General features: G+C 43.3%; 1 protein-coding gene across 2 annotated transcripts in view; it reads right to left on the minus strand.

Moving 5' to 3' along the window:
• Positions 1–26,962, minus strand: part of rspo2 (R-spondin 2) — a 56,979-nt gene that overhangs the window by 7,830 nt on the left and 22,187 nt on the right. For both annotated transcript variants that reach the window (XM_010740366.3, XM_019269152.2), the window contains exons 3-5: positions 23,902–24,090; positions 14,492–14,635; positions 14,010–14,198 (exon numbers count right to left, since the gene is read on the minus strand). In XM_010740366.3, coding sequence (XP_010738668.1) covers positions 14,010–14,198; positions 14,492–14,635; positions 23,902–24,090 — 522 coding nt within the window. The remainder of the gene's footprint in view (positions 1–14,009; positions 14,199–14,491; positions 14,636–23,901; positions 24,091–26,962) is intronic.

The following is a 26,962-nucleotide window of genomic DNA, read 5'->3' on the forward strand; positions in this document are numbered from 1 at the left end:
GCTTTACTGTTGTTCCAGATTGAAAGCATTTATTCGAAATGCACATTTAGTTGCTAGCTTGCTAACGTATTCCAAAAATGGCAACAGTGGCTGAGAAAATCTCCTCAGTTTCCAAGCTTCTTCACTGGTTTTCTCATGCTGCATCACTGAAATATATTTCATTTTTATAACATCTGCAACCTCTGAAGTTGTGAAACTTTTAAATGGCTGTGGAACAACTTTACAGCCTCTGACTTTGAATAGAAAGACAAAGGGGATCGTTGACCATGTTACTGGCATTATTTTCTTTAGTTTTCATGAAGTATTTGACTGTTGTAACAGTTTTTAAAAAGATAAAAAAAGAAAATGTAATGTAACCAGTTTCACTACTGCAGCACTAACTCTACTGACTGGGGGGGAGTAAAAAAGGGCCCCACACAGGACCATATGGTTTCTTATCAATCCATGTAATGTTTATTAGTTTAAAGCTGCATGAGGCAAGATTTATATGGAAAAATACACCTGGCTTTTAAGCCTGAATTGAAGAATGGGGATTCAACATGGAATAACATCCTCTAGCTTTTGTACCCTTTTCACCCAAATTGATTTCTAGTAACAGCTTCATAAACACCAAACACACAAAGGGTTTCATATAAACACATAAGAATATAAATGTCTCATAAACTGCAATGAGCAGATGCCTCATCCTGAGACAAATGGACTCAGCTCAACAAAGGCTAGATTTCGTCATCCCAGTGGTAAAGTGGTTGAGCCATCATTTCTAAATGTCTTGTGGGGGTATCAGACACAGTGAAGAACAAATTACGTCTGATGAGTAAAATCATATGACGTTATATGGTTTCTGGTCTATGACATCCTGCCAACTGTTATGGTTTTCCCACTTCCACTTGAAGCTGCCAAAATGTGAGGACTTGGTAGTTTAGCTTGAAAGTCGAAATCTGTAAGCACACCATCGCCCCCTGCAGCACTGAGGGGTCATTTGAATGGAAGCCTGCTGTTTATGTAACTCAGCCATTGCAAAACTTGGATAACGTGCCAGATAGTGAGGTATGATACTCATTTCTTCATTTCAACTTCATTTTTCAGTTTAGAATTAAGGCGTATAACTGATCATTATCGACTTTTTTTTTTTTGTTTTTCCACTAAATGGAACCTTGTTGTATCGCAGCGGCTTTACACAGCCAATAGTGTCGCAGCCAGGCAGCGAGCAGGCATCACGACTGGCCTGCTGAGTCTGATGCGCCTTGAAACCGCAGGACTCAGAGAGAAGTGAGCAGCCCCCTCTGCGGTCTGCTATCTCCCGACTGACTCATCGACACATCTGGGCCTAAGTATATGGGGCTCTCCTGCCCCACGGGCACTCGGGTAAATGAGGGATAATTAGCCTTAGTTGACTTTAATGAATGGCTTAATGTTGTGTTTCATTTCTGATGAGAAAAATATAAAGCTCAGCACTTATCAAAGGGAGGCCCCCGTGCCGATGTTCCTGAAGGCTTGCCGCTGGTGTGGGTCTGTTTGTTTTTGTATTTGTTGTGTGCACGGGGGCGAGGCAGAGCGAGCTGAAGATAGCTGCAACATATGAGGGAGTGGTTTAAAATGAGACCGCGACTCTAAAAATCAAGAAACCTGCTGTGATATACAGTAGCAAATTCATCATTCTAGATGGGAAATTACTACAGATGTGAACTGTTTGTCTTTCCTCGAAGACAGAAAAAGGGCTGAAGCACTTTGCTTTGATTTCCACATCTTCTATATCAAGACGAGATCTGTGTAAAGCCTTTGAACCATTTTATAATTTCCACATGCTGTGATATAAAGCAGGAAGTGTCTCACAGAGTTATTATAGTCGTTCATCTTTGTTTCCGATAAGTGTATTGCACTGAGCTGATGAAATCAATCATTTTCAACAGACACAAGAACCAGCGTGGATTTATTTGTTCTATTCAATCTTTGATAACAAGCTGCTCTCGAGCTAGTCTGATATAACTGTCATCTACATTTTCATGTCTTTACACTGATGCACTATTACTACCGTTGCAGCTCAATATAGTTCATTATCTTTGCTGTCCAATTAAGATGTAAAAGCTAATAAAAGCTGGACTTGGCAGCTCAGTTTAGTGTAGTTTTATACGCTCTACCTTTTCCTTTGTACAGCAAATCAAGCCTGGCATTCTTCAACAAATAGAATGAAACTTGCTCACTGTGGCGGGCCTCACCTATCTTCTCTCTGTGTAAACCAGCACCCCATCAGGATTAACCAACCACTTTTAAAAGCGCCTACACACTGACAACGCATCAAGACAGAAAAAGCACACCCTGCAGCCAAGGTGACCTCCTAACACCACTATTAAACAAATATTTGGAATGCTTGTTATTTATCTGAAGGTGAATCTACATTTTCAGGATCTGTTGAATATAATGTAAGTCTGGGCCTCAGAGGGCTCTGGCTTGGGGATTTACCTGGCTCAACCCCCTCCCATGAGTCTCTTGGTCTTCAAAAACAACAAACCTTCTACATAACAGCACCCCACCCCACTTTATGGAGAGGAATAAAATAACAGAGCCATGAGGGAACATGCAATAAGGTACCCCATAGGGGGTTTTCTGTACCCATATGGGGCTATAAGGTGGAGGAGAATGGGACAGATGAGGGTCTACTAAAACTTTGTCTGCAAACTTTGTTTTGAACACTGTAAACTACACTTATCCAGGTAGAACATACCTACAGTCAATGTCAGAGTGTACTTTGGTATGTGAGTGTGCACACACAAAAAATATAAAAGTGGAATTGATTTAGTTCGCTAAACCCCTCTGGGCCTGTTCATGACTAGCATATCCACAGTATCCCTCCACTGTGTGGAAGCCAGTCCTGGATGCTATCAGAGTTTAGGGTAACATTAGCAGCTCTGTCCTGCTCTTTATTGGATCAAACCTCAGCCAAACTCATTACCCAAGATAGTGTTACATTTGCCAAACATCGGATAGTCCTAATCCTAAAAGCCTTTTCTGTTGTAATGTAAAAATGAAAACATGCTGTTTGAAAATAGTAACAAGTAAGATCAAGCTGCCAAGCTACCAAACAGTTATGTTAGAGTGCAATAAAAACCTGACCTGACATGTTTCATTATCCTGATAATACCAAGGACTAATTACCTATATATGGGAATACAATGCTGTTTCTTCTTCTACATGGATCATCAACTAGTGACGATTTTGACTTATAATCAGGCTAACCGTTATCACTGCAGAGTGCATATGTGCCATGCAAGAACAGAAAGATTGACAGGCATGGCAGCAGTAACTCAAGAGAATAGGTGGAGAGGTGTGTGGGCGGGTAGTGGTGTTATGGCTATATTAAGATTAAATCAAAGTGACCATGTGCGATCCACACAGTCGCCATCTCCCCTGTGCATGCGGACAACAATGTGTGTTCGTGCACTCTCTAATTCCACCTGGTGTGCATCCTCCTGGTCTCTGTGGGTCTGTAAGAGAACGTGGGAGGATATAGGAGGAAATTGTCCAGCATGATTCCCTTTTTATATCTCATTTCTGCACAAGTCCTTTTATCCCTGCTTCTCTCTACTGGGAAACCCCAGGAGGAAATCCCTCACATGTTTGGACATGGAGCACAACTGTCCCAAAACAGGACCAGACCCTAACGAGTCGGGAGCCAAGCTAAGTCAGACGGGCTTAGACACTAAAACAAAGACAGGGGCCATCAGGATCATGCTGCAATCCCCGTGCAATGGCCAGTGATGAGGGAATCATGTCTGGCTGGTGCTTTTTGTTTTCTTTGATTGTTCAACTAACTCTCGAAGGGCCGCTGTTGTTCATTGTCTCCTCTGATGATCCAAAGGACTGCACATATTTTTTGATAAAAATAGTTCATTAGTTCACAGCGGAAGAAAGAGGGGGAGATGTGTTTGATGTATTCGCAGAGCTCCTGTTGCACGGGGAGAGAGGTAAAGCCAATTCAGGAAGGGCTTGATCCTCTCTAAGGCCTGTGCTGCATCAAACACTTGTCAAACACCAGGCAGACAGACAGCTGAGTGGCTCTGACAGATCTGATCACAGACACCGGCAATAAGAGTCACCGCCGCTCAGCTCCTCTATCCAGGCACCACTCTCCCACTCTTGTCAATAATCCACCTTCAAATCACTAAAACACAAACAGAGGGCTTTGAAGCATATGGCAGACATTTTCTTGTTGTTTTTAGCTGTGTATGATTACAGTGCAATTTCAACGGTCATTTCAGGGTCTCACCTCGCCGGGTAGAGATTTGTGTACTCCAGAAGGCAGCAGCATCTGTCAGAGATGCAGCAGGGGAAGGAGAAAGGAATCAAATCAAAGGGAGACTTAAGCTCCCACTAATCTGAAAGAAATGTCTCAAGGCCTGTCGGGATCACGGTCCTGAACCTTGCCACCCAGCGGGATGGAACATTTATGTTTGAAGGGATTTGATATGGTACCTGGAATGGGTTGAGTTTCATTATAGCGATCACTCAAACATGTCTTGAGAGTTTCCTTGGAGAGCCATCATGTCATATCCTCTGACAATCAATTTTGAAATGTATTCTGAAAGATGAGGTAGAAGCTTTAAATGCAAATGATACTAAATAAACAACTACAGGCACGGCTAAAAGAGTTGTCTAATGTGAGTGTCTGAAATTATGAAGGGGTCACCTACCCTAGAAAATACATTGTAGTTATGTTATAGTACATAACTGTGTAATGTGCAAAAACTACATTTAATTTATTGCTGAGAACATCCTAATTCTAACATATTGTGTCATATATAAATGAACCAAATTACATTACAATTACAAGGGACAGCAAACAGACAGTGACAGAGAATTATCACTTGATTCTGCAGAAACCGTCAGCCCCCCAGAGCATTTTAGTGTCTTTAAAAATATTTTTTTGGTTTTATAGTCTGCAACTTTACTGTTTTGGTTCACTCACTGCTCATATCATTTTAAGCAGCATCACAAATTTGTTTTTAGCTCTAATAAACCCACTGTGCGCTACCTGCCAGCAGAAAATGACACACAAAATTAGTGACTAGCTGGTGAACACAGTGGAGCATTTAACAGCTAAAGAGCCAGATTTTTTTTTTTTTTTCAGGAGTTGTTGCCATATCAACTTTGTAATGTTGATGTTGTTTCTACAGTTTGGTGCCTTGTTACTAGTTCCAGACAAGACTCCAGACTTTTCTTTCAACTCGCAGATAAGCCGTTTATAACCGCAGACAGGCTCGTGTCTTAGCTGGTTGGTGTTTTATGCAGTGGGAAGACGTGCTAAGGTTACTAACTTGTGCCACTATTTGTTGGGTTAAACTGAAATTGCTAACCTATGACATCACCTTAGTGTTCTCACGTTGATGGGAGTGTAGCACTCTACAACCTTGGTAAGTTGTCCCTGGCCTCTACTTACCACTATAATGGCCGTGCTTTTAGTTTGCACCCCCTGTATTTGTCACACACACATAGAAAAACACCCAGACACACAGACATAGACGCAGCCAAAGGCCGGCAGGCCTATACTTGCTGTTTTGTTGTGTCTGCATGTCTGTTTGCTGGGTCCACACTCATGGACATGAGTGGGTCAGAAGCCACAGCGTCTCTCTGAATCATCAGCTGTAATTAAAAGCTGTGATGTCTCTATAAAGTTGCCCGCCAGAGATGGAGAAAGAGAAGGAAGGAGGGTGGAAAGAGGAGAAGAGGAGAGGGGCTTCTGGTGGCGGAGCCAGTGCAACTGTGCACCAGATGTTTTCAAGCTCCCCTGTTCGGCTCCTCGTCTTCCTTCTTTTCTCCTCCAGCCAGACCACTGGCGAGGGAGAACTCGCAGTGCACGCAGCGCTGCCTCGAACAATGTGCGCCACGCGAACACATCCTCCTCTGTGGCATGCATGTTGTTCCTCAGACAGCATTGCACTGTGATATGTGATACATGAACGAGAGAGTGTCATTTGAGTGTGAGACAGGAAAGGAGAATGGAAAGAGGGACGAGGAAAAGAGCAGATAATGTGGTGACTTGTTCTGCCTGTGAGGTCTGTTTTATTGTTTGCCGGTGTCTATTACTTGTGTCTCACACTCTGGCTGCGTGAATGTGTGTGTCTGTGAGTGTATGTGTGTATGCATCGTCTTCTGCCTGGCTTGGTGTAAATTTGGAGATGAAAGCGTTTGTGGCCCACAGGAGAGCTGGCAGTGGTGCCGGACTGGAGGTCTGGCAGACAGAGAGAGGAGGTGCGGGGAAGAGGCACGATCATACAGATCCAACTCTGTTCAGCTCGGGTTATGTAAGAATGATGTGAGAAACCCCGACACAGGAGGCTGCTTGGACATAGGGTGAGACCAGTACAGATATCTGGTGATTTTTGACTGGACTAAAGAAGAACCAGATACTATTTTGTGGCTGTGTTTGATAAATTTCACCATCTCACAAATTTCCAATAAAGTACAAAATTCAAAGTTTTCCATGGCATGCCGCTCAGGGCGGAGAAACTGCTAAAACTACATTTGGACCATCATAGCACAATCCACATCCAGCAGGTTTCATTACAAATTTAACAGATTGCCACCCCTGAAGCTGCTCTGTAAAATCCTTTAACTCCTCGCTGTACAGAATTCTCTGGTCAGTGGTCTGATATAAAATGAGGAAAAAATTCACAGACTGTGGTCAGAACAAACCTCTGTCATATCACAAGTGGACATCTCCTGCTGGTAGTCATCAGATATTTTATAAATTCCCCAAAAGAGTCCCATATATGAGTTGAACCTTACTTCAAAGATCTCATCACAAGCTGTTGCCATCCATCCCTGTAAAGACACAGACCGTGTCTCGACTGCTGTAAAAAATCACAGGGTGTAACAGCACAAACTGTCCATCAAGGGAACGTTCACTGAAGGTGCGCTTTATAGCCCTACCCGTGTCATGGGCAATATCTGCCCATATACTGCTCAGCGGGGGGAAATAGCTCCCGTTTGTGGAGCATGAGAACATGAAAACATTCCACTTCTGTACAGTATCTCCCCCTTCTTCTGCTCCTCCTCCTCTTTCCCCCTCCAGTTTGCTGCCACTTTGTTTGTTTGCGTACGTCTGTTTTTGATGGGGCTGTTGATGTCGGTCCATATGCCTCATTTCCTCTGCTAAAAGACGACAACGGAAGCCTCACAACCAACACAGTGTTTCTTCTCTTTGACAGCCAGACTGAACTATATATGCAGGATGGATATCCACTTATGATTACAAATGATCCGTTTAAGGTCATGATTTCATAAAACTATGCAGGTTGTAGACGTAGTGTAGCGTACAAACGTCTACTTTTGGCGTTGTTTTGGATGTCTAGAAAAATATCTACATCCGCTAGCTTGGATTTATTGGAAGAGAATTACTACTAATGCACACTTCACAATAAAGCGAGTCAAACAAATAGGAGGACTGCTGTATCTAATGTGAGTCCACAAAAGGCAGTTCAGCAAAACCACAACTCAACTAGGCCAAAGAGTGTGAAAAAAAAAACCTTCACTCACACCCCTCCTCTTTCTTCCTGCTTGGAAAAGACCAGATGACAATAATGTGGAGTATGGAGCCCCAGTGAGCGCTGCTGACCCCTCCTCTTCCACCACCCTCCTTCCATCCCTCCACCCCCTGGTCTTTGAAAGGCCTCCACATGTTTATGGCTCATGCCTGTGGTATGACGATGGATTCTCCATATAAAAGCCAGCAGGATCATGGGGTGTTTCAAATATTGCTCTCTGAAGACAGTTGCTGACAAAATGACAGCAGCCATATTTATTTTGGTCAGAGTGCAGGGTCACTTAGTGGGAAGTTAATCAGAGACCCCCCTACCTCTTTCTTCCCTAAGCTTCCAGCATGCCCCCCCCCTGCCTCTCAAATAAGGAATGTACCCAGGGCAGAGAAGTCTCAGAGACTACTGGTAATGACTTTCTCCTCTGATGGCAGATTTAACACTGCTAAACTGCACGAGAGGCAGAAAAATAAAGCAGAAAGCTTGGTTTGAGAACATCAGCATAAAGCAAGTGTTGATTGTCTGTCCAGACATGAGCCTTGATAATCAATTTTCATCTGGTTAGAAGAGGAGATATGAAACATAAGCGCAGAGACGGGAGGAAAAAAAAGAATAATCTATAGCAGAGATCTGTAATATGGGATAGCTGAAACAGAACTTGTGTTAATTTGTGACTATGACCGCAGCGTTGACCATAACTGCCATTGGCATTGGGATGCTGGAGACCTGGCCAAGTCAATGACAGGTTGATGTGTCTTTCCTCTTTACCCATACACTCATTCACTACAGCGTAGTGCAAAGCTTCCAAAATACTCTCAGTCATGTCAGCTTTACAGTTTCATAGTTGTGTGTACAGCATAAGGGAATCATGTTTCTGTTTGCAACCATTTTTTTTCCTCTTCACAACCAGATTTTAGCAGCATTTAATTAAACAAATGAATGATGCAAGTTTGTGCAGTGGGTGGTAGTGTTAGTAGGGGGCTGTCCCAGTCAGACACCAACCCAGACCCTGTGTCCGGAGCCAGGCCATCAACAATGTCCAAAGGAGGCAGGGTACTGCTGAGGACTTCTCACCAGCTACTGTGTCAACCCCTATGGAGCAGCCTTATTAAATGAAGATTAAGCTGTGGCTCCCCCAGTCACAACAGGCTGCGGTGTGAGGCACAAATAATCACTATGACAGGGCGGCTGCCAATTAGTGCCCTCCTTCTGTCCTGGGAAAACGCTCCTTACTCCGCTCCCGTTGGCGGGAAGAACTGATCCGGATTGTCCGTGATATTACCCAGGCCAGAGATCGCCGTTAATCACCACCCGTCATTCCATTGTGGCAGAAATCAGAGCACGACTTGTCATCTGTGCACCAGCTCTCCCTTCCAAAAGTCCTGACTTCCCGTAGAACACCCCCGGAGAACATTAATTGGAATAATGAGATAAGTACATGAAGGAACAGAAGTGCAAACCTCTGTTTTCAAGTACTTTGGGTCGACATCAGAGTAGTGGCTCAAGCAGAACTCAATTGTTGTTTGGCTTGGACAAACTGCACCATGAGCTCTTCTGCTGAGACAAGAAGAACACGTTCGACCAATTAGCCTCAAGTTGAATGCATGCATCTGTTTTAGAAAAAGACTGGCCTGATGGTAGAAGGCTACATCTGACAAAAACACATCCAGAAATGTGTTTGGATGTTGGGTTTCCAAGCCAAACACGGGCCAGACTCAGATGTGATCATGCTGAGTGCGTAACTAAAATGCTCAGAAGTGAATGGCATCTTTCGCCAGAGCTTAAACCTCTTGGCTCAGCAAGTCTAAACACCAAAATTGTGTGTCACACGCTCATATGCATGCACGCGCGTTAACTGCTTGCTCGTACGCAAAGACTGCCAGTAACCGGAATTGTTTGGTGTCTTGAACGTTGTGCGCTACAGACAAGGCGGTTGAGCTTCCTCCAGAGCGGATTTGAGGCAATCACCATTGCTCTGTGCATCGGTTTACAGGAGCAGAGACTTTGGAGCAGATGGTTCGCAGACGGTGAGGACCAGGAGGTCCACAGCACTGTGGATTCACCGCAGAACCAGACTGGCTTCAGACAGAACCTGGCGTGTATCCCACCACTCAACCAAATCCTCATGGGTCTGGTCGATGCGGGGCGGATCTGGGTTCACTTTGGTCCCCTGCACCAGACTGTAGGTGCTTGTGGGGTAAATTAAACAACTGCCCGCCTCTCTGTCATGTCCAATGGCCTTAAATACAGGCAAAGACCTTACAGGGCCCTTAGATGTCACACTGCGGAGGAGTGATGAGGTGGTAAACTGAGTCTAGATTGTTCTACACCCGTGCTGCAGAAGGTGTAACAAAAGCTGTCTATCCAAGGTTTCAAACTGATGGCAGAGGGGATAGACTGGGCATCATGGCTGCAAAAAGTAGTTATCACAGTTACAGAATAAACACAAACTGCACACAGAAGTTATGACAGACAGTATTAGTGGTGGCTGGATCCAAGCACACAGATGACTGATGGGATGGAGGGTTTGGCCTCAGCTGAGCCCTACAGCAGAAAGGGTTTCTCTGGTTACACACACGGGAGATCAATACTCCCACAAAGGCCTATAGCTCTCCAAGTACAGGTACATAATCCAAAGGCCAAAGATAATCATTATCCTTCTCTCTTATTCTTCCTCCCTCTGCCTCTTACTGTTTTCCTTCTTTTTCTTTCCATGAGGTCAGCAGAGTGGCTGTGAATCTTCATGGGCTCGTAGAAGCAGTCATAGAAGCATCTGAAGTGTAAATTGTACTGCATTGTTCTGGAATACCAGATCCTTAAATGTGTTTCTATTATCAGTTCCAAAATTTGCTACGAAGCTATGAATTTTTACTGGTGCACTCACGTTGTAAAACTTCTGTTCTTGTCTCTGTTAACTTTAAGCTTGGGCCACCTGCACAACAAATATCCATTACATGAACCTATTTTTATCTACAAATCAAGCAAAAAGAGCTACATAAATACCAGTAAGGCCTGCTACCATAAAGACTTTTGTGCCGTCTGAGAATCTGAAAGCCGATTTGTAAACTGTTGGAAAATTAGCCTGAGTTGAAATGGTGTGTTTGTGTTGGACTTTACTCCGTCTTAAATCTTAAATCAGGGATTACATTAAGAGTGAGAGTTTCGAGAGCTTTAACATTTTAAGTTGTTTACTCAACATCTAATGTCACTGGCATAGCAGAAGCAGCTGTTGTTTAAAGATTATAGTAAAGTGGGTGGGCAAGAGAGACAGAAAGGAAAATACACAGATGGGTTGATAGGCAACAGCGGAAAAAAAGAAGCAGGGAAAGAGGAATCGAACTTGTCATGCGTCTGTTTGCAAACCAGTGAATCTGATGACAGGGGTTGCTGGGAAATCTCTGTAGGGAATTCCTTAATGGCATCAATATGGAGGAGCCGGGCAGTGCAGTGTTATCACTCTCCTCACCTTTCCTTTTCTCTACTCCCCTCAGCTCACAAGACAGAGAGAAGGGGGGAACCCAGTCTGTCAATGCTGATAGCGCCAGAGCGGCTATTAATAAAGTCTCTTTATTGTTTATAGCCTGTCCAGAGCACCATCCGGAGGATAGAAGAGCATTTTGCCGTCTCAAGGGTACAATGCAAATGCCTGGCACACACGCGCCGGCCAAGCAGCCGTGAGATTGATAAGACTTTCTTATTCCTCTAGAGACGTTTGAAAATGATGCACCAGATTTAAACAGCTTTTAATCACTTGACATACAAACACAGAATATGACTTTGTTTTAAAATAGTATTTGTCCACTACAGTCATACATGCAGTTGTCCTATTTAGTCGAGGATATAGTATAGTATATTGTTTGAATATTCCATGTAACCCAGCTAGTGGAATCGTACCAAAAATCCCATTTTATTTTTTCCAAACTTCAAAAATTTGCTTAACATTAGCTTGACAGTTGAATGGAAATAGCGCTCGTGACAGTGTGCCGCCACGTATTTTGTCTGTCCGTGTGCTCTACTTCAGTCCTTCCCTGCCATATTCGTGAGTGTGTTATCAGGACACTGCTGTTCTGGCAAACACCGGCTGAGAACAGCAAATGAATCCCAGCAGTGCGTATGATATACGGTGTTTACGCTGATTGGCAACTTGTACGGAACACATCAGACACGGTTTACACAACTCGTCATGTTTGCTGTGAAAATGCCTCTCCTCTTGACATTATCTGGGCTTTATTTTCTCCGCCTGTGTATGTTTTACACCGGGATTAGATCTTTTTCTCCTGACACAGAGGGAAAAGAAGAAGATTTTTTGCATTGTCCTTGTGCGCCTCGTTTAAGCTGGGAGACAGGGATCTGTCAATGACGTCTAGTGTAATTTAAATACGTAGATATGTAGAAATGCAAGCCAGGGTGATCAGATAAGCATTTCCATAAATAGTGTATACCTACATGCTGCTTCCTCTGTCTCCCTTTAATCCACAGCATCTTTATGGTCTGCCGTTATATAATCCTATGCTTATCCTAAACATTGGTGTCTAGTGTCCGGTGAGAAGAGCTGATAAAAATGTTCATTTTTAGACTGTCTTAAGTTCCATGTGATCATTATAAGCACTTCTTATATTTATGTTTTCTTCTGAATAAAAAATCCATACATTGTGGTAAGATTAAATTTACCATATTGCATTGCATTGCAGAGTTATTTTTAAGTAATGCAAGGACCTATGGTTTGCAAAGTTCTTGGAATTTGTATCCATTTAAAAGGTCACCTGATAAGATATTTCACGATGAAGCTAGACTGCAGCCCTTTCTTTAACCTCCACTTCCTCATCACCTGCATTTCAGAGGGTGGCCTAGCCTCCCATTGGATTGTGCTTTACTATCAGTCACGGGAAGTGATTATTTTACAATGTCAGTTGGTCAAGTTCCCATGCGACGGCACTGGATCGCCTCCCATTCAACTCCAGCGGCTTACATTTTTACATTGTATTTATTTGAACTGCAGAGTGTTGCATTTCACTGGCTTTTGCCAAGTGGGGATTTTTCACTAGCGGTCGAGCAGTGGGGAATTAACAACACATGCCTAAGTCTGAAATATACCTTTATTAAACAGGCCACCGCAGCACTTCACAAGCCCAAAGAGTCCTGAGACGGACACACAGCGACACTTTTACACACAGCTGAGGCCACAGAGACGTATCTCAGTCACTGGAAAAGGAAATGTACTGAAAGGCTTGAAATGGCCACATCACCAGGGAACAGTAGTGTCAAGTAGGATGGATGTGGGGAGTCTGTTGTCGGTTTCTAAAGGTCTAAAGAAGAATGGTTCTGCTATGCACTCAATTTAGACTTCACAACAATTTCCCATCACTGACTACATGCTTGAGATAATTAACGGCTGTAGCCATGCTCAACAATGCCAAATTTTAATTAAAGAAGGTCATAAAGTTTCTTGGAAAAGGTCAAGCAGGCATGGCAAAGTCATGAAGAGGCGCATGGGGTGGGGGAGAATTTCCCTGACAAACAGGACAGGGCTTTAGGAACTAAATGTGCCATGGAATCACAGTTTCCAACCCAGAGAGCAGCAACTGCCTTGGTAATACTGAAATATGAGAAACTATCAGGGTTTATTTCAAGTTTATTTACTCTTTCACCACTTCACTAAATGATCCTCCCACTCAACACTCCAGGCCAAAAATGGAGAAAATCCTCGAGGTTAGAATATTTTCCTCTTTCTGTTAAACAATGTTTTCTTTTTTTTGACAGCCTGAATGATATCTGCCACTGTAATTGCTTCCTTATTTGGTGAATTAAATATTTACACTTGGCCTATCCTAATCCAAAGTTTATGAGAGATGTAAAAGTACATTAAGGGAAAGACATTTATTTTAAAAGCAGTGCTAACTGAGGCCATCACCCCAAATGGTGTGTTTGGAACGTCTGAGAGAAATGGTTTATTTTTTGAAAAAAGAAAAAAGAAAAAAAAATCCCTTAGCTGTATTCACGCATAGAGAAATTCCAGATTTGACTTCTTATTTAATGGCCTGACATACATGCTTTGTGCACCGCAAATATCTCTCAAGCTGACGGGAGGAAACAGAGACGGCCATTGAGGAAACCTGCAGTTCGTACTTTAAAGAATTCCACTGAGGAGAGGAAGAGAAATGGGGAGAGAGAGAGGGGGGAAAAATATACCTCAGAAAAAGTGCTGGCTTGAACAAGGCCGCCATGGAAAAATACTGATATTTCATGCAGGCGAACGCAAGAACGCAGACGGTAAAAAAACAAAGTTGACTGCAAAGTACAGGGGTTACGTGAAACAGGTGGAACTCTGAGAGGGGGGAAGAGTTCTCCTATGGGATAAAAGGCCTGTTTTCTTTAATATACTGAACTGCACTGTAAAGTGAATATGGATGGACTTGGGACTGACTGACAGAATATCTCTCTCACACACATTAACATATGGTTGTATAACATCCTTACCTCTCCTGCAGTGCCTCATGGCCATTTTGCACATCCTGGACTCAGCGATGGTGGGACAGGGTATTGTGTCCTTGGGTGGTTTCTTTACAATGTGTCGCGTCCGGGTCTCCAGACCCCACTTATAGCCACAGGTTTTGTTTCTCCTGGTGCAGGCTCCCCATTCGCTCCACTGGCCCACCTCGCAGCCCTCTGCGGAGACACACAGAAAACAGTGATGTGCAGTGAAACCACAGTGGAGGGCAATTTAGAGGCAACTCAAAGACCCCAGGTCAAGCTTTAATACAGGGTGAAGGAGCTTTACTGGTGTGCTATAACCTCTTTGTGTGTGGTCCCAGTTGAATTGCTTGTTTTCCAAGTCCAAAATAAGCAGGCCAACTAGGAAATCATAGAATACTGTGTACAGGTAAAGAAATGTGCAAAGGACAGGGTTGTTTACTGTCTTGAGACTTTTCATTTTTATATAAGTGTGTTATTTCACGTACCTCCACACTCCATGGTGTCCTCCAGCGGGGCAAAGCCCTCGGGGCACTTATCAAAGCAGCGCCCTTTGTGTAGGTAAAAATCTGACTTGCACTTGGTGCAGAAGTCTTTGCTGAAGCAGGACTCGCAGTTATCTATCTTGCACCCTGGAGGAAGAAGAAGAGAAAGAGGAGACCGATCAGGGTCTGAGCAACCCTCTCATCTGGAGTTGATCGAAAGCTAAGGGGTTTGGGGAAGGGGGTTCTTGAAAGGATTATACAGTCTCTCCCGCAAAAAAAAAAAAAAGAAGAAGAAAAAAGCCTGTCGATGCCCTGTGAATCATTTCTCTCCAGGGCTCAAGTGTATTTGAGAAAACTTGTTTTGCCTGACAGAGATTTTTCTTTCATCTTCCTGTTCTTCTTTAGAGCGAGCAAATCAACAGTGTGAAAACACAACAACAGAGATGGTGAAGAATTATGTCATGCTGACCTCTTTTTAAACAAATTGCACACACATCCAACGGTCTGGAGACACACGACACACAAGCTCACATGTTTTCAACTAATGGTGTGCTGCAACAGGAAGAATACATCCCATTAGGGCTCTGAATAGTTCCCTAAATATGCTATCCTATCACTCCGCACTGCTTCAGCCTTTCCATAACTGAGGATTGGATTGGAAGTCAGGTTTTCATTTAAGTGTAAATTATGGGCATGATGGAAATGTCAGCCAGCTGTGGGGATCCTTTAAGTTTTGGCTATGATATAAAAGGTGGTTTATGAAGGGGGAGGCGTGGGGGACAACAACATTTTGCGTCGTCTTGCAAACAAATGCTGATGCATTTAGTCAGCAAAGACAACAGCGCACTTATCCTCCCACGCCACACCCTGCTGCTGCACATGACACACAGTGCCGCACTTGCAAAGAAAGGCACGGCGATGTGTCATCAAGCTCTTACTCTGCAAATAGCACGTCAAGCAGGGCCAAATTACAACAACCACACCAACAGGGCGACGCACAGGCCCACATGATTAGAAGGAGCCTCCCAAAGCTGTCTAATTTATGACGCTCCTCAGAAACTCTATGTGGCCCTATTGCCCAATCGGCTTCCAATGTCAGGGAACCACAATCTATAACCTGCAGCCACTGTCCCAGCTTGCAGGGGTCTTCCCAGGTAGGGTGTCATCTGCTCCTGTGTCATTGTGCCACGCACGGGGACGCAACCATGCATTAGCGTGCACGCATTACTTGCACAAACTTGCGTCACTATGATTTTCCACATGTGAGAGCGACGGTGGCTGAGGGCTGCTCTTTTATCTGTGACCCTTGCAGGGCCCAGGGAAGGGAAGGTTCTCACAATCACACCCCTTAATTACACCATCTCCAGCTAACCATCAGGCCTCCTCCTCGACATTCCTCCAAAACGAGGGGGTCCCTCCCCGCTTTACTTTGAACCCTAAAGTATGGCCTCTGCCCACTCACTCTGGTCTCACGCTTTCCCGACCAGTCTAAACAAACCATGGTCGCGTGCACACACATACACACATATGCACAAACACACACATACCAATCAGATCTGGCTAGAGATAGACCCACTGTGCAATGAAGCTGCACTCTGCAAAAAAAAATGTAGATAGACTAACCATAAATCACTGATCTCTTTGGTAATTTCCTGTGTACTCAAATCATTTTGTGTTATTAATTCAATCATGTGATATTATTTATGTTATTTATGTGATTATTTAGCCTATCTAGGTATTACTTTTGCTCGATTTTATCTTATCTCTCAACATATGTCTTGGATCTTGGAGGTATGCACTGCTGGAGAGGTTTTGGTATGGAATGTGTGGGTCTAAGGGAGGTATAAATGCATTTCACTGTACTTTTTTTTTTAGCATTTTGCCTGTCATCCACTGGTTTCTGGGTGAAACTGAATCAGTCAGTCTTGGGTTTGATACAAGACAAGCCCAATATCGGGAGCAGACTAATAAATCACTTGGCTAATTGGAAAGCACAAAGCTGTCTTTTACCCTTCACACTTCCCAGGCCTGTCATCACCTGAGAGACTTTTAGCTCCCAAACAAAAAAAAATAAAAGAGTGAGAGGGGGAGCAGGAACATCTGGCAGTACTCTCAAACACTAGGGTTGTTGTGCAATACTCAGTTATTGACAGTAAATATGAGCAGCGCAGATGTGCGAAATACTGTATCCTTGCAGCAGCAGTTGCACTTGATGAGGTTTTTCATTAACAACATCGCTGCAACATCGCTGTTTGTTTCAGCTTCAGATGATTGGAAATCTTGTTTTCTAAACAGAAGATAAGTAATAATGTCACCCTGAGATGGATGAGGTGGATGACACATCAATGCGGCTCCATGGGAGTTAGAATGCAGGGAGGCAAAGCTGAAGGGTCAGAGGTCGTCAGAGAACGAGGAGGGTCGGAAGGGATCACCATGGCAGACATTTATCCCTCTGTCCAGTTATCTGGCAAAAGGCTATCTGGGACAGCGAGTGCTATCTGTGACACTGGAGAAGCTCCCACACTGATCACCGGCAAGAGTCGGCAGTCAGGCTGCTTGTCCAGCAGGTTCAGAAACAGATACAGGGGAGTGGGTTCATTCTCCCTGCGGGATTAACCTCTGGACCACCTTTAAAGTCTTCATCTAGGTGCCTCAGGGAGACTAATGAGAAATAATGAGGTCATCAGATCCCATTGAAGGCCCAGTGTTCCTGGGACTTAAACGTATTATCATCATTATCTCCAAGCCTGGTTCTGGCCATGAGTTATATTATGAACACAGGAGGAAAAGCTTGTTTGTTTCAGCTCCACGAGAAATTTCAAAAACTGCCAGTGAAGTGACCAACGGTGCACCATTTGAAAAGATCGGCACTGCACCAGTTCCACCACAACCCAAATCGCTGTTCTACTTTTTTTTGGTGTTTGATTTTGTGCTTGAATTTTATGTGGTTTGCATGTCAAGTGCATTTGAAGTTGAGAGATGAGTCACTGAGTGCTACTTCTAATCTAATAGTGATCTATAATAGGGCATGCTTGGCAGAAGCTGGTCCCTCCTGTGGTCTGGATAAGGAACCCACCGATTTTATCACGGACACTTAAAGCCTCATGTCAACTGCTATTCTTCTGCAGGCTGACAGCACCATGTGTAATCACTCAATTTATTTACATGAATATATGTAAAGAAAGAGTGCTAAATCATTTCTAGAAGATTGATGAATCTCTTGTATTCCAGACGGGGTCTTTTACGTTATCTGAGCTGTAGGTGGGTTGTCTACCAAGAGAGTCTCAACCTCCTCCACAAAAGCTAACCAGACCCGATGTTGCGCAGCAGGAGTGTCCATGTCGTAAAAGGCCTGGCAGTGTGAGGGGGAAAACAAGCCCTATTTTTCCATCCTTCGTCTCCAAGCTGAGTCGAACAGCTCTGACCTACTCTCTAGGCCCCGGGTTTGGCTGACATGGAAGCTCTGGCTTGCTCGCTGCCACCCAGCCATGTCGTGTGGAGCTGTGGATGGCAGGAGTTCATGGCGAAGGCCAGAGCTGCCATGTTCTTCCCAACTCTCTCCATGCTGTTTTTTCCACATGGGTGCTCCCCGCACGCCGGTGTAGAGCTAGGTGAAGCAGAGATGGTGTTCCTGTCAATCAGCATCTCCCAGAGAGAAATCAGGAATGACAGATGTGTCAGCGGTCCTCCCAGCTTCTTCAATCCAAGGAACACAGTCTGTGATATCTGCTCGTGTATCTGCTCAGCCTGCTCCAGCACACACACAGACAGCTCAAAGCTTCAGACAGTGGTCAAGCACAGACAGCCATTCCACTCACAATATAGTATGGACAATTATACAGTGTTTTGAGAAAAAACGCGACTTAACTTTGTATCTGACCGTAAAGTCCTGGGAGCAGGGCTTGGTTTGGTGGGTCTATTGTATTGTCTGGCAAATCTAAAAGTGCAGTTAGTAAAGCTGTGATGATTAAATGTCCCTTGGTGAAGCTCAAAGGCCAAAAGCAACTGGTCTTTTTGTTGGTTAGACTGTGCAATGGAAATACCCACAAGCTCAGAAATAGAGCGAGAAAGAGAGCTTCAATGAAAGACATGGAGGGGCAGGAGAGAGAGCTGCCAGTGCTTCCTACTAAAGGTTGCAAAACTCTTGTTACTGCCTTTACACAGTGCCTTCGTACCCATTTGGCTGAGGCCCATGATGCATGGCTCTTATCCATCTCCAACCCAACAAATTCCCATGATGTACTTTTAACTAAAACGATCTTGGAAAATCTAATCCAATGATCTTCTGCTTCCAGCCCTAATTTGATGTGACAAAGCAGCGAGGAATACAACAATGTGATTTGGTAACAGATTTCATCAGTCTGAGAAATTCAGTAATACAGAAATCACAATTGGCAATCCAAAAAATTACCTTTGACAGAAGAGTCCCTAGTGGCACATGACGCTGGCACTGAACGAGCTGTGAGATTTAAACCACACTTCCAGGATATTGGCAATCTCAGGCCTTGATCGCACTGGTTGTTGGTTGGCAGCGAACACAGCTGGGGTTTCTGCGTGTTTAATCCCACTAGAGTGGCGTAAGGCAACTGGGTTGGTGGCTACAGTACATGTGTGTAGCGGTGGGGGGTCTATAATACACGAGGGAGAGGAAGTTTTGAACGCAGCCCTGCTCCCATGCTGACCCTCTCAACACGACAACTCTGATAGTCGCCTTTCAGCTCATAATTCTTTCAGCAATAGAGCTCACTTATGATACAAAATGACAGAATGTGCTTTGGCTTGGGAATGTATGTTAAAACCGAGGTATTATGAAATGTGACTGAAGCGAGAGCATGACTGCACCGCATTCACACAGATTTGGCTGTACATAAAGCAGCACACTGTGTGACCATTGCTACAAATCTTCCCTGTGGAGCAGTGGGTTGACACCCACAGACACTGGTGTGGGGCCTCTTCTGGGCGGCTGATAAGAACCCCTGTGGATAACACTGGAGTTACTGCATATGGTTTATGGCTCATATCAACCCGTCCATTAGCTGCTGAAAGGAGTTCTTACAAAGCAGAGACCCAGGAACATAATATATGGACATGCAAGAAGGTATTATGCAACAAAAAGGCATTGCTAACGAACCTTCTCAGTAATGGTAGTTAGTACTGTGGCTCCCATGTCTCGGGCCTCTTTGGATTCCAGCTGAAGTGTAGCTGTAAATGGGCTTCCAGTTATGTTATATAGCGGAAAGTATAGTTCCCATTGTTTTTGGCTCTAATTATGGTGTTATTTTCTCTGCAGTGTAGGGAAAACCCCCCAGTACAGCAAGTCTTAAATTTAAAGTTCATCGAGTGGCACAGTTTCTCAAGTTGTCCTGAGAAATTAGAAGGTTATGTTTGGTAGGGCAGATAAATTAGGATTCTGAATAAGGGAATACTGGTCTGGTTCTGGTCTTTTATAAGCGTTGGAAATATAGCATAAGGTGGTTCCCCAGCCAACACCAGCAATGAATGCACATTTCTTTGCATATTTGCAACTAAAACTAAACTAGTTCACACAACTAAAACTAGTTCTTTTAGATTCATTAGAAATAAGTAAAGTAAAATATCCCATACTAATTGGAGGGATTTTAAGTTAAAGTTAACAATTACTTTACACTTAACATAGCAATACTGGAAAATATTGAGATACTGCTGTTAAATATTCCCACAGACATGCAGGTCAAGGAAAGTAGAAAGTCTATAGTAATGTGCTGCTAGGTGAGACTATGATACTTGTGTCCCAATTCGGACATGCTTAACCTGCTTCTCCTCCTCAAATCCACACACACACAGTGAAACGGATGATGCATTTAGTCAATCCGCAGCTCACAGTCTGACAAGTTTATGACAGGAGGTTGACTTACAGTGGCGGAAAAACTGCCTCTGATACCTGAATTTAGCCTGAACTGTGACATTTTATGTCAACACATGGTCAACAACTGGCAGAAATGTTAATGGTGAATAAAAAACATAGCTAATATTAGTTTTAGCATTTAAGATGTCAAGATGGTTTAAAGGTTTTCCCACCATTAAAAAAAATACATGCACATTGCACAAACTGATTATTTCAGTCTAAAATTAGAAGTTTTGCAATAAACTCAAACTTTGTAAAATTTGCATCACACTGCTCACTCACACAGTAAAAAGTGTATTCATCCCTTCCCTTCACACATAGCTCTCCATGTCACATGCCTCAGGAGCCCCTTCAGAAAAACTGAAAGTGAGGTTTCAGCCAGCGAGTAGCTCAGTGCATAAGCCTCTTGCTTGTCTAGCTCTTGTTTTCCTTTACCCAGGCAGTCCACAAATTCTTGAATAAGATAAGATCACACAGACAAACTCTAGTGTAATAATAAGCAGCTGCTCCCTAAGTGATTTCAGAGACTGTGTTTAAAACGCTCATGATAACAGAGACATAATGCCACGTTCCAGACCTCTTTGGAAACCCGGAGCAACCGGCAGCTCTGACCATGCCGGCAGAGAACCCCTCACTGCCATTTGTCCACTCTAACTTTGAGCTTTTGCATACCAGTTGCCTATATGTCAACTCAAAAATAATATTCTCTGACCTGACAATTAGCTTCCAGCCCAATAAAATATCCATTTATGGCGGCTGAACATGAACTGTTTAGCAAAAATGACATGCAGAGCACAGCTGAAAATGAGGGTCAAAAAGGAAACTGGATTAGAGAGCCATGACTGAAGCAGCGATCACATCAAAGTAGGTCTCACTCTGAGATCTGATGCTACGTGACAATACAAGATGTTGTTCTATGAGCAGTTTGTACGAAGAGGGATTCAGATTAACTTGCCACACATCAGGATCAATTAAAGTCAAAATTCACAAAGCATGGGGATACAGCGGTTAGGATAGCAGGGTTACAGTAAAAAATAAAAAAAGTACTTTTCACCAGAGAACAAGATGTCTTTCTCTTCTAATTTTCTTTGAGTCATGAAAATAGGGCAAAATGACTGTTACTGGTTAAAGCTCCAGTAGACACGATTTCTCTGAAAAACTTCTGTGAACGCATTAGCCTAAATGATAGAGTTGTTCCTATTGATGTTGTTTAAATGAAAAAAGAATTTTGATGTTTGCTGTTGACACCATTTGAAGAACAGTGTTGAACAACTCCAAAGCCTCCACACGCCACATTTTATGTATAGAACACACGTGGGAACAAGTAACATGACGATTTCATGCAGTCAGCCTACATTTCAGATAATTACCGATGGTCAGCTTAACGTTGGCTTAATGTTAGCATCGGTGACTGCTTACTGAAACTGTGAATGTGATGCACTCACATTCACAGTAGTAAAACTGCAGGGTCCAAACACCCATTGACAAATGGATGAACCAAAGGAGCTTCTTGGTTCTCTACTGGTTATTTTGCAGCACAGACTGCAAGCCAAACACAGATGTCAAAGCTGGGTACAAAAAAATAAACCAAGAGAGGGCAAAATTGGAAGAGTATCATAGTTTGGTTCATGAACTCTGGTTGGATAGCACACAGTTTCAGAAATATTTCAGGCTGACTGTGGAGCATTTTGACCGGTCTGATTGCAGCAGGTCGCTTCTTTCCCAGCATAACCTGCGGTCTGCACCGCAACCACCTAAATCAACCCCTGTTCAAATGAATCTCTGCACCCGATTTGGTCTGAATTGGCCCTTAGAGGCTAACTGCATCCTTGCACGTACACCAAGCTAACACATACTGCATTAGTCTGTCAACTGAATGCAGAGAGAGGACATAAAGCCTTCATCAGTGAAAAAGCTGAGCCTTAAATATATCATTAGTTAAAGAGGTAATTTTAGTTAATAGAATCAGCAACAGTTATGCTAGATGTATCTTCCAATGCTACTTGTTGCTAAAAAAAAAAGTAACATCCATCTTCACTGTTAAATTGTAACACTAATGAAGAATCACAGCTTAGCCAGGTAATCATGCTCTGGCATCAGCTGTCAGATTTCTGGGTATTGAAGTTTCAGTTTTCTAAATCATCCAGAAGAACCAACATTCACAGCAGGCTGTGCAGCTTTTCATTTTCATAATCAAATGGAGCCAACGGATGTATTTGCATCTAGGTCGGCAGTGATTGGGTAAAAAGAATGTTTTTTCTTTCCTTCCTGCGGTTGCTACATGTTCGCATTATTGGGCCTAAAGGTCCGGACACCCTCCTCTGGGGCTTCATTTTAGTGCATCTGTCAGGAGTTTGGCTCAGGGAACCAAATGAGTTCAAGTTCCTCTGTTTTCATATGAAACACTCAGCCAACACCTCAGGCTCCCTGTAAACCTATAAAGGCTCCCTCTCACTCTCTGTCCCTCTCTCTCTTAGAGCATATTCCATGTTAAAATAAGGTTATGAGATCGGGGCTCTAGTACATAAGGAGTAGAGGGAGACATTTCATTAATTGGATTTTAGAGTTATTCTTTAACGAGAATCATGAGGACATTTCAGCTTCTCACTGTTATTGTTGAAGTTTTTTTTTAAAACATAACTCACGGCGTGTGAGACTGAAGGTGTGGCCTGTTTCAAGTTATTAAACTAAAACAATGTTTTCCACAAAACAGTATAGAGAAAAAAACAGTAATATGCATAAAAATAAGGCGACTATTCGTCCATTAGATCATGTTTGTCTTCCTCATAAATACACTACTAATCGTAAAGGTTACGGCCTTGTTTTTCCTCATCAAACTTCAATGAACATACAGTTGGTGGAGGATCTGGACACTTAAGTTGTGACTGGCTTTCTGTTCAAAGTCAAAAACGACTTTGGCTGCCAAGAAATTACACTGTCTGGTGAAAGTCTCAATCCACAAGACCGTGCAGACAGTCAACAAAAGAAGTAAGATCCATGCCCTAATGCTAATATATAATCATCTTTGTAGTTGAGATGATATTGAATGTCTTGGCCAGAAGGCCTGGTTTTTACATGTTGCTCTTAATGTGACGATTCAAGTCTTTGGAGTAGGAATGTCGGAATGAGTCTAAAGGTTGCATTTGCATCTGAATTTCACGCTTTCAAACGTCCTTGTGACTATAGGATGTTTGGTAATGCAGGAGTAAAGGAAATGTTAAAGAGAAATGAGAAACAGTGCACATCCTATCTGGAGTTCACTGTTAAATCCCGAGGGAGACGCTGCTAAGACGAGGCTTCACTACTTACATCCACCTGTGTGAACAGATGAGCCGTTCAAATTGCAAGGTATGTGTGTCTCCTCTGGATAATTGACAATAAATCATGTGTTGTGGGAAAAGGGGAAGTTGGGGGAATGTGTATATGTGTGTCTGGGGAAGATGGGGTGTTAGGAAAGGGAGGGGAAAGATCTGGGGGGAAAAGGTGGAGTGTGAGGGAGGCTGGCTCGATAAAGCTCGGGAAGACTTACTGGAGCACATGTTGAGTTCAGGGCTGCGCATGCCGTAGTATCCGGCTGGACAGTCGTGAAGACATTCCCCATACTGCCTCATCCTCTCTCTCCGCAGAAACAGGAAGAGTTTGGGCTGGCAGTTCACACAGCCGTTGTCCCTGGAGCACACCGAGCAGCCTTTACAGATGGGGTACGCTCCATAGCTAGCTGTAGGACAAACACAGAGGAGAAAAAAGCAAAGGTAAAATTAGAATACTACTAAACAAGTAAATGTGTCTATACTTCAATCAAACTGCTTGTTGGATGGTAACTGAACCCCCTTCTCCACACACACACACACACACACACTTTTCTGATGTCTATTTGCGGCTGCCTCCAACTGTTTTTTGTTTCTTTCTGAAATTGACAATCCAACAAGGAAGGCTTTGTGCAGCAATTGGAAGAGTTGGAACTCTTGTTTTCATTCCTCACACAACTACTTCTGTCAATTTTGTATGTATATCATAAGCATTTGACTGTACAATGTAGAGATATGTTGAGGATGTGAAGTTTTCTGCCACTGGGTGCACAATGGTGACGTAAACCCAATTCAGGGGAAGGTTAGGCTGATCATGTGTAGAATGGAGCAATGTTCAAATATGAAGTCAGTGCCGCTTTTGCTCCTGCTGCACTGGAAGATGCATCTAATATGGTGGTTCAGAAGGCTGAGACGCAGAATTTTCTTAGATTGTTGTATCATCACTCATCTGTAGATGACCCGAACTTCACCCAATGACAAGGACAGGGTGAACTTGAGGCAACAGACGCAACTGTGGGAGGGCTGACCAATAGAAGACAACCCGAGTACAAGAATAAAACCAAAACAACCATAATAGATATATCAGAAGGATATTCTGTAATTCATAGTAAATATGTTCAATTCAACAATTTGTCATTCATGCAAACTCTGGCTCCCCTCTCGACGTTCGAAAGCTGATTGGTTATGAATGTGAATATTGCATTAATTCTGGTCAGAGCTGGCCTCCTGAACGATTGTGTTGAGACAGCCGTTGAAAGCCCCCAAAACCGCAATGGCTCTGGCCTCGGCTCGAGTTGCCTGCGGAAGACAAAAGAGCCAGTAAAAAGACAGTCCATTCCATAATAAGTGACTTTCAGTGTAAACTCCTTAGCGTCCCGTTTACAGGAAAATGTCCTTGGGCGAATCCAATCTCTCCAAACGAGAGACACTTCAATTGATGTAAGCCAAGTCTTAAATATCACAAGGAGAGACCGGGTAACAGCGGCGCTCAAACTGAGCGACCTACCACAACGCTTAATAAAACCCTGCGCAGCAAACTGGACAAACCCTGAGAGACAGAGCAGAGCATGCCTGCGTTACTGGCCGTGGATCCGCATATTAGATTTCTCTGAACAGATTCACCCAGACGAAAGTGAGCGCTAAGTGGGCCCAGTGCAAGCATCAGTTTGTAATCATGTGAAAATCAGTCAGCGGATGTCAGACTCATCTTTTTTTTCCATTTCTTTTGTTGGTGTGCTGGGAGACAGTGTTCAGAGTGGTATGCTGGTTCTGCCAAACTACGCTCATTCTGCTGAAGCCGGGGTGATATGAAAGTAAGATTAAGTGCTAATCAGAATGTGTCTCTGATGGTCTTTAGGGATGAGGGCTTACAGCGACGCCCCATTGATCACAGCAGTGCCGGGGAGTGCGCTCCAACCCTATTCATCGCGCAAACTGGTGATTGTTCATCTCTAGTCGGCACTCGCTCGGTAAGAGAAAAACCCAAATTATGACTTTTCCAATTCTCAGATGGAAAACTGTGTCCTATGTTCATCTGTCAATCCAGTGTCTGAGATTTTATTATTTCTTGTTTCAGTTGTGCAGTTTGTCTCTCAATACAACATCAAATACAACATCTTCAGCAAAGCCATCTGGCTCTACTTGTTGTACACAGGTGCTGTTCAAGGTTACAACTGGCTAAAGTACAAACGTACAGCTGTTTTTTGGATTTCTGATTCTGTTTTACAATCTTGTGTCTTACAGAAATTGCTCAAATAAAAGACATGTTTATATTTGTATATTTTCTTATTTGAATTCCTACATTAGAACATGTAAATATTTATAGTACAACAGTAAATGTCATTTTTATTTAAAAAAGAGTTGTTACAGCTGTATTAAATGTGTTACTCTAACATAAATTCTCAAATATATCTCATGTTTCATTCTGTCAATCCTTCCATTCAGTAAAACTCAACGTCAACGTTAGCCCAAACCTCATACTTAACCATATATTTCTGTAGAATATACAGTCTGGATGTGTTTACAGCAAACTGACATTCACATTAACTTGGTCACATTTACTCTCTCTCTGCCCTCACTAAACTTGAACACAACACTGACATAAAGAGAAAGCCAAATTGGCAAAAGTAAAAGAACTGTGAGGCTGGAAAGCTTTATTTCTCCAGCCCATTTTGAGTGAACTATTAACAGTGTGCTAACACCACCATCTCAACAATTATAGAAAAATAAAATCGGGGCCTGTGGTCATCTTAGAACGCTGGCCCGTCAGTCAGCAGAGAAATTATAGTCACTGAAAAGCCCGTTCATGACTCTGGCAAAAAAAAACCCTTCTCACTCTTTGTTGTCAAACTTTTGTTTTGCTGGTTGCTAATCTCGCAATGCACGTTGATTGAGGATAACATAATCGCACGCCGTTTGAATGCAGCAGATCCCACATCCTGGAATTAGCGTAAGATTGGGGGTGGAAAAAAGGGGCTAGGGGAAGGCTGTATACGGTGGAGAGAAACTCTTTTGGTGCTGATCTTGGGAGATTAGCTTGTGTGTGTCTGTGGAAAGGTTTGGGGGTTCAGGCCACAGGTATGTCAGGAAGGAGGCCACAATTCACAGTGTCTGGAGCAGTGCTGTCCAAATCACGTCCTACACTACCGGCATAGTGTCTAGCGCATTTTACATCAATCTGTCGAGCAGGTTTCAGCCATTCTTAAAGAAAACACTCATTCATATGAATTGGATTTTTGAGTCTAGAAGAAATAGAGTAGCCCGTATACTTTACAGCAGAAC

Source organism: Larimichthys crocea, chromosome XIII (assembly GCF_000972845.2).
Source record: "Larimichthys crocea isolate SSNF chromosome XIII, L_crocea_2.0, whole genome shotgun sequence".
NCBI classification, from domain to species: domain Eukaryota; kingdom Metazoa; phylum Chordata; class Actinopteri; family Sciaenidae; genus Larimichthys; species Larimichthys crocea.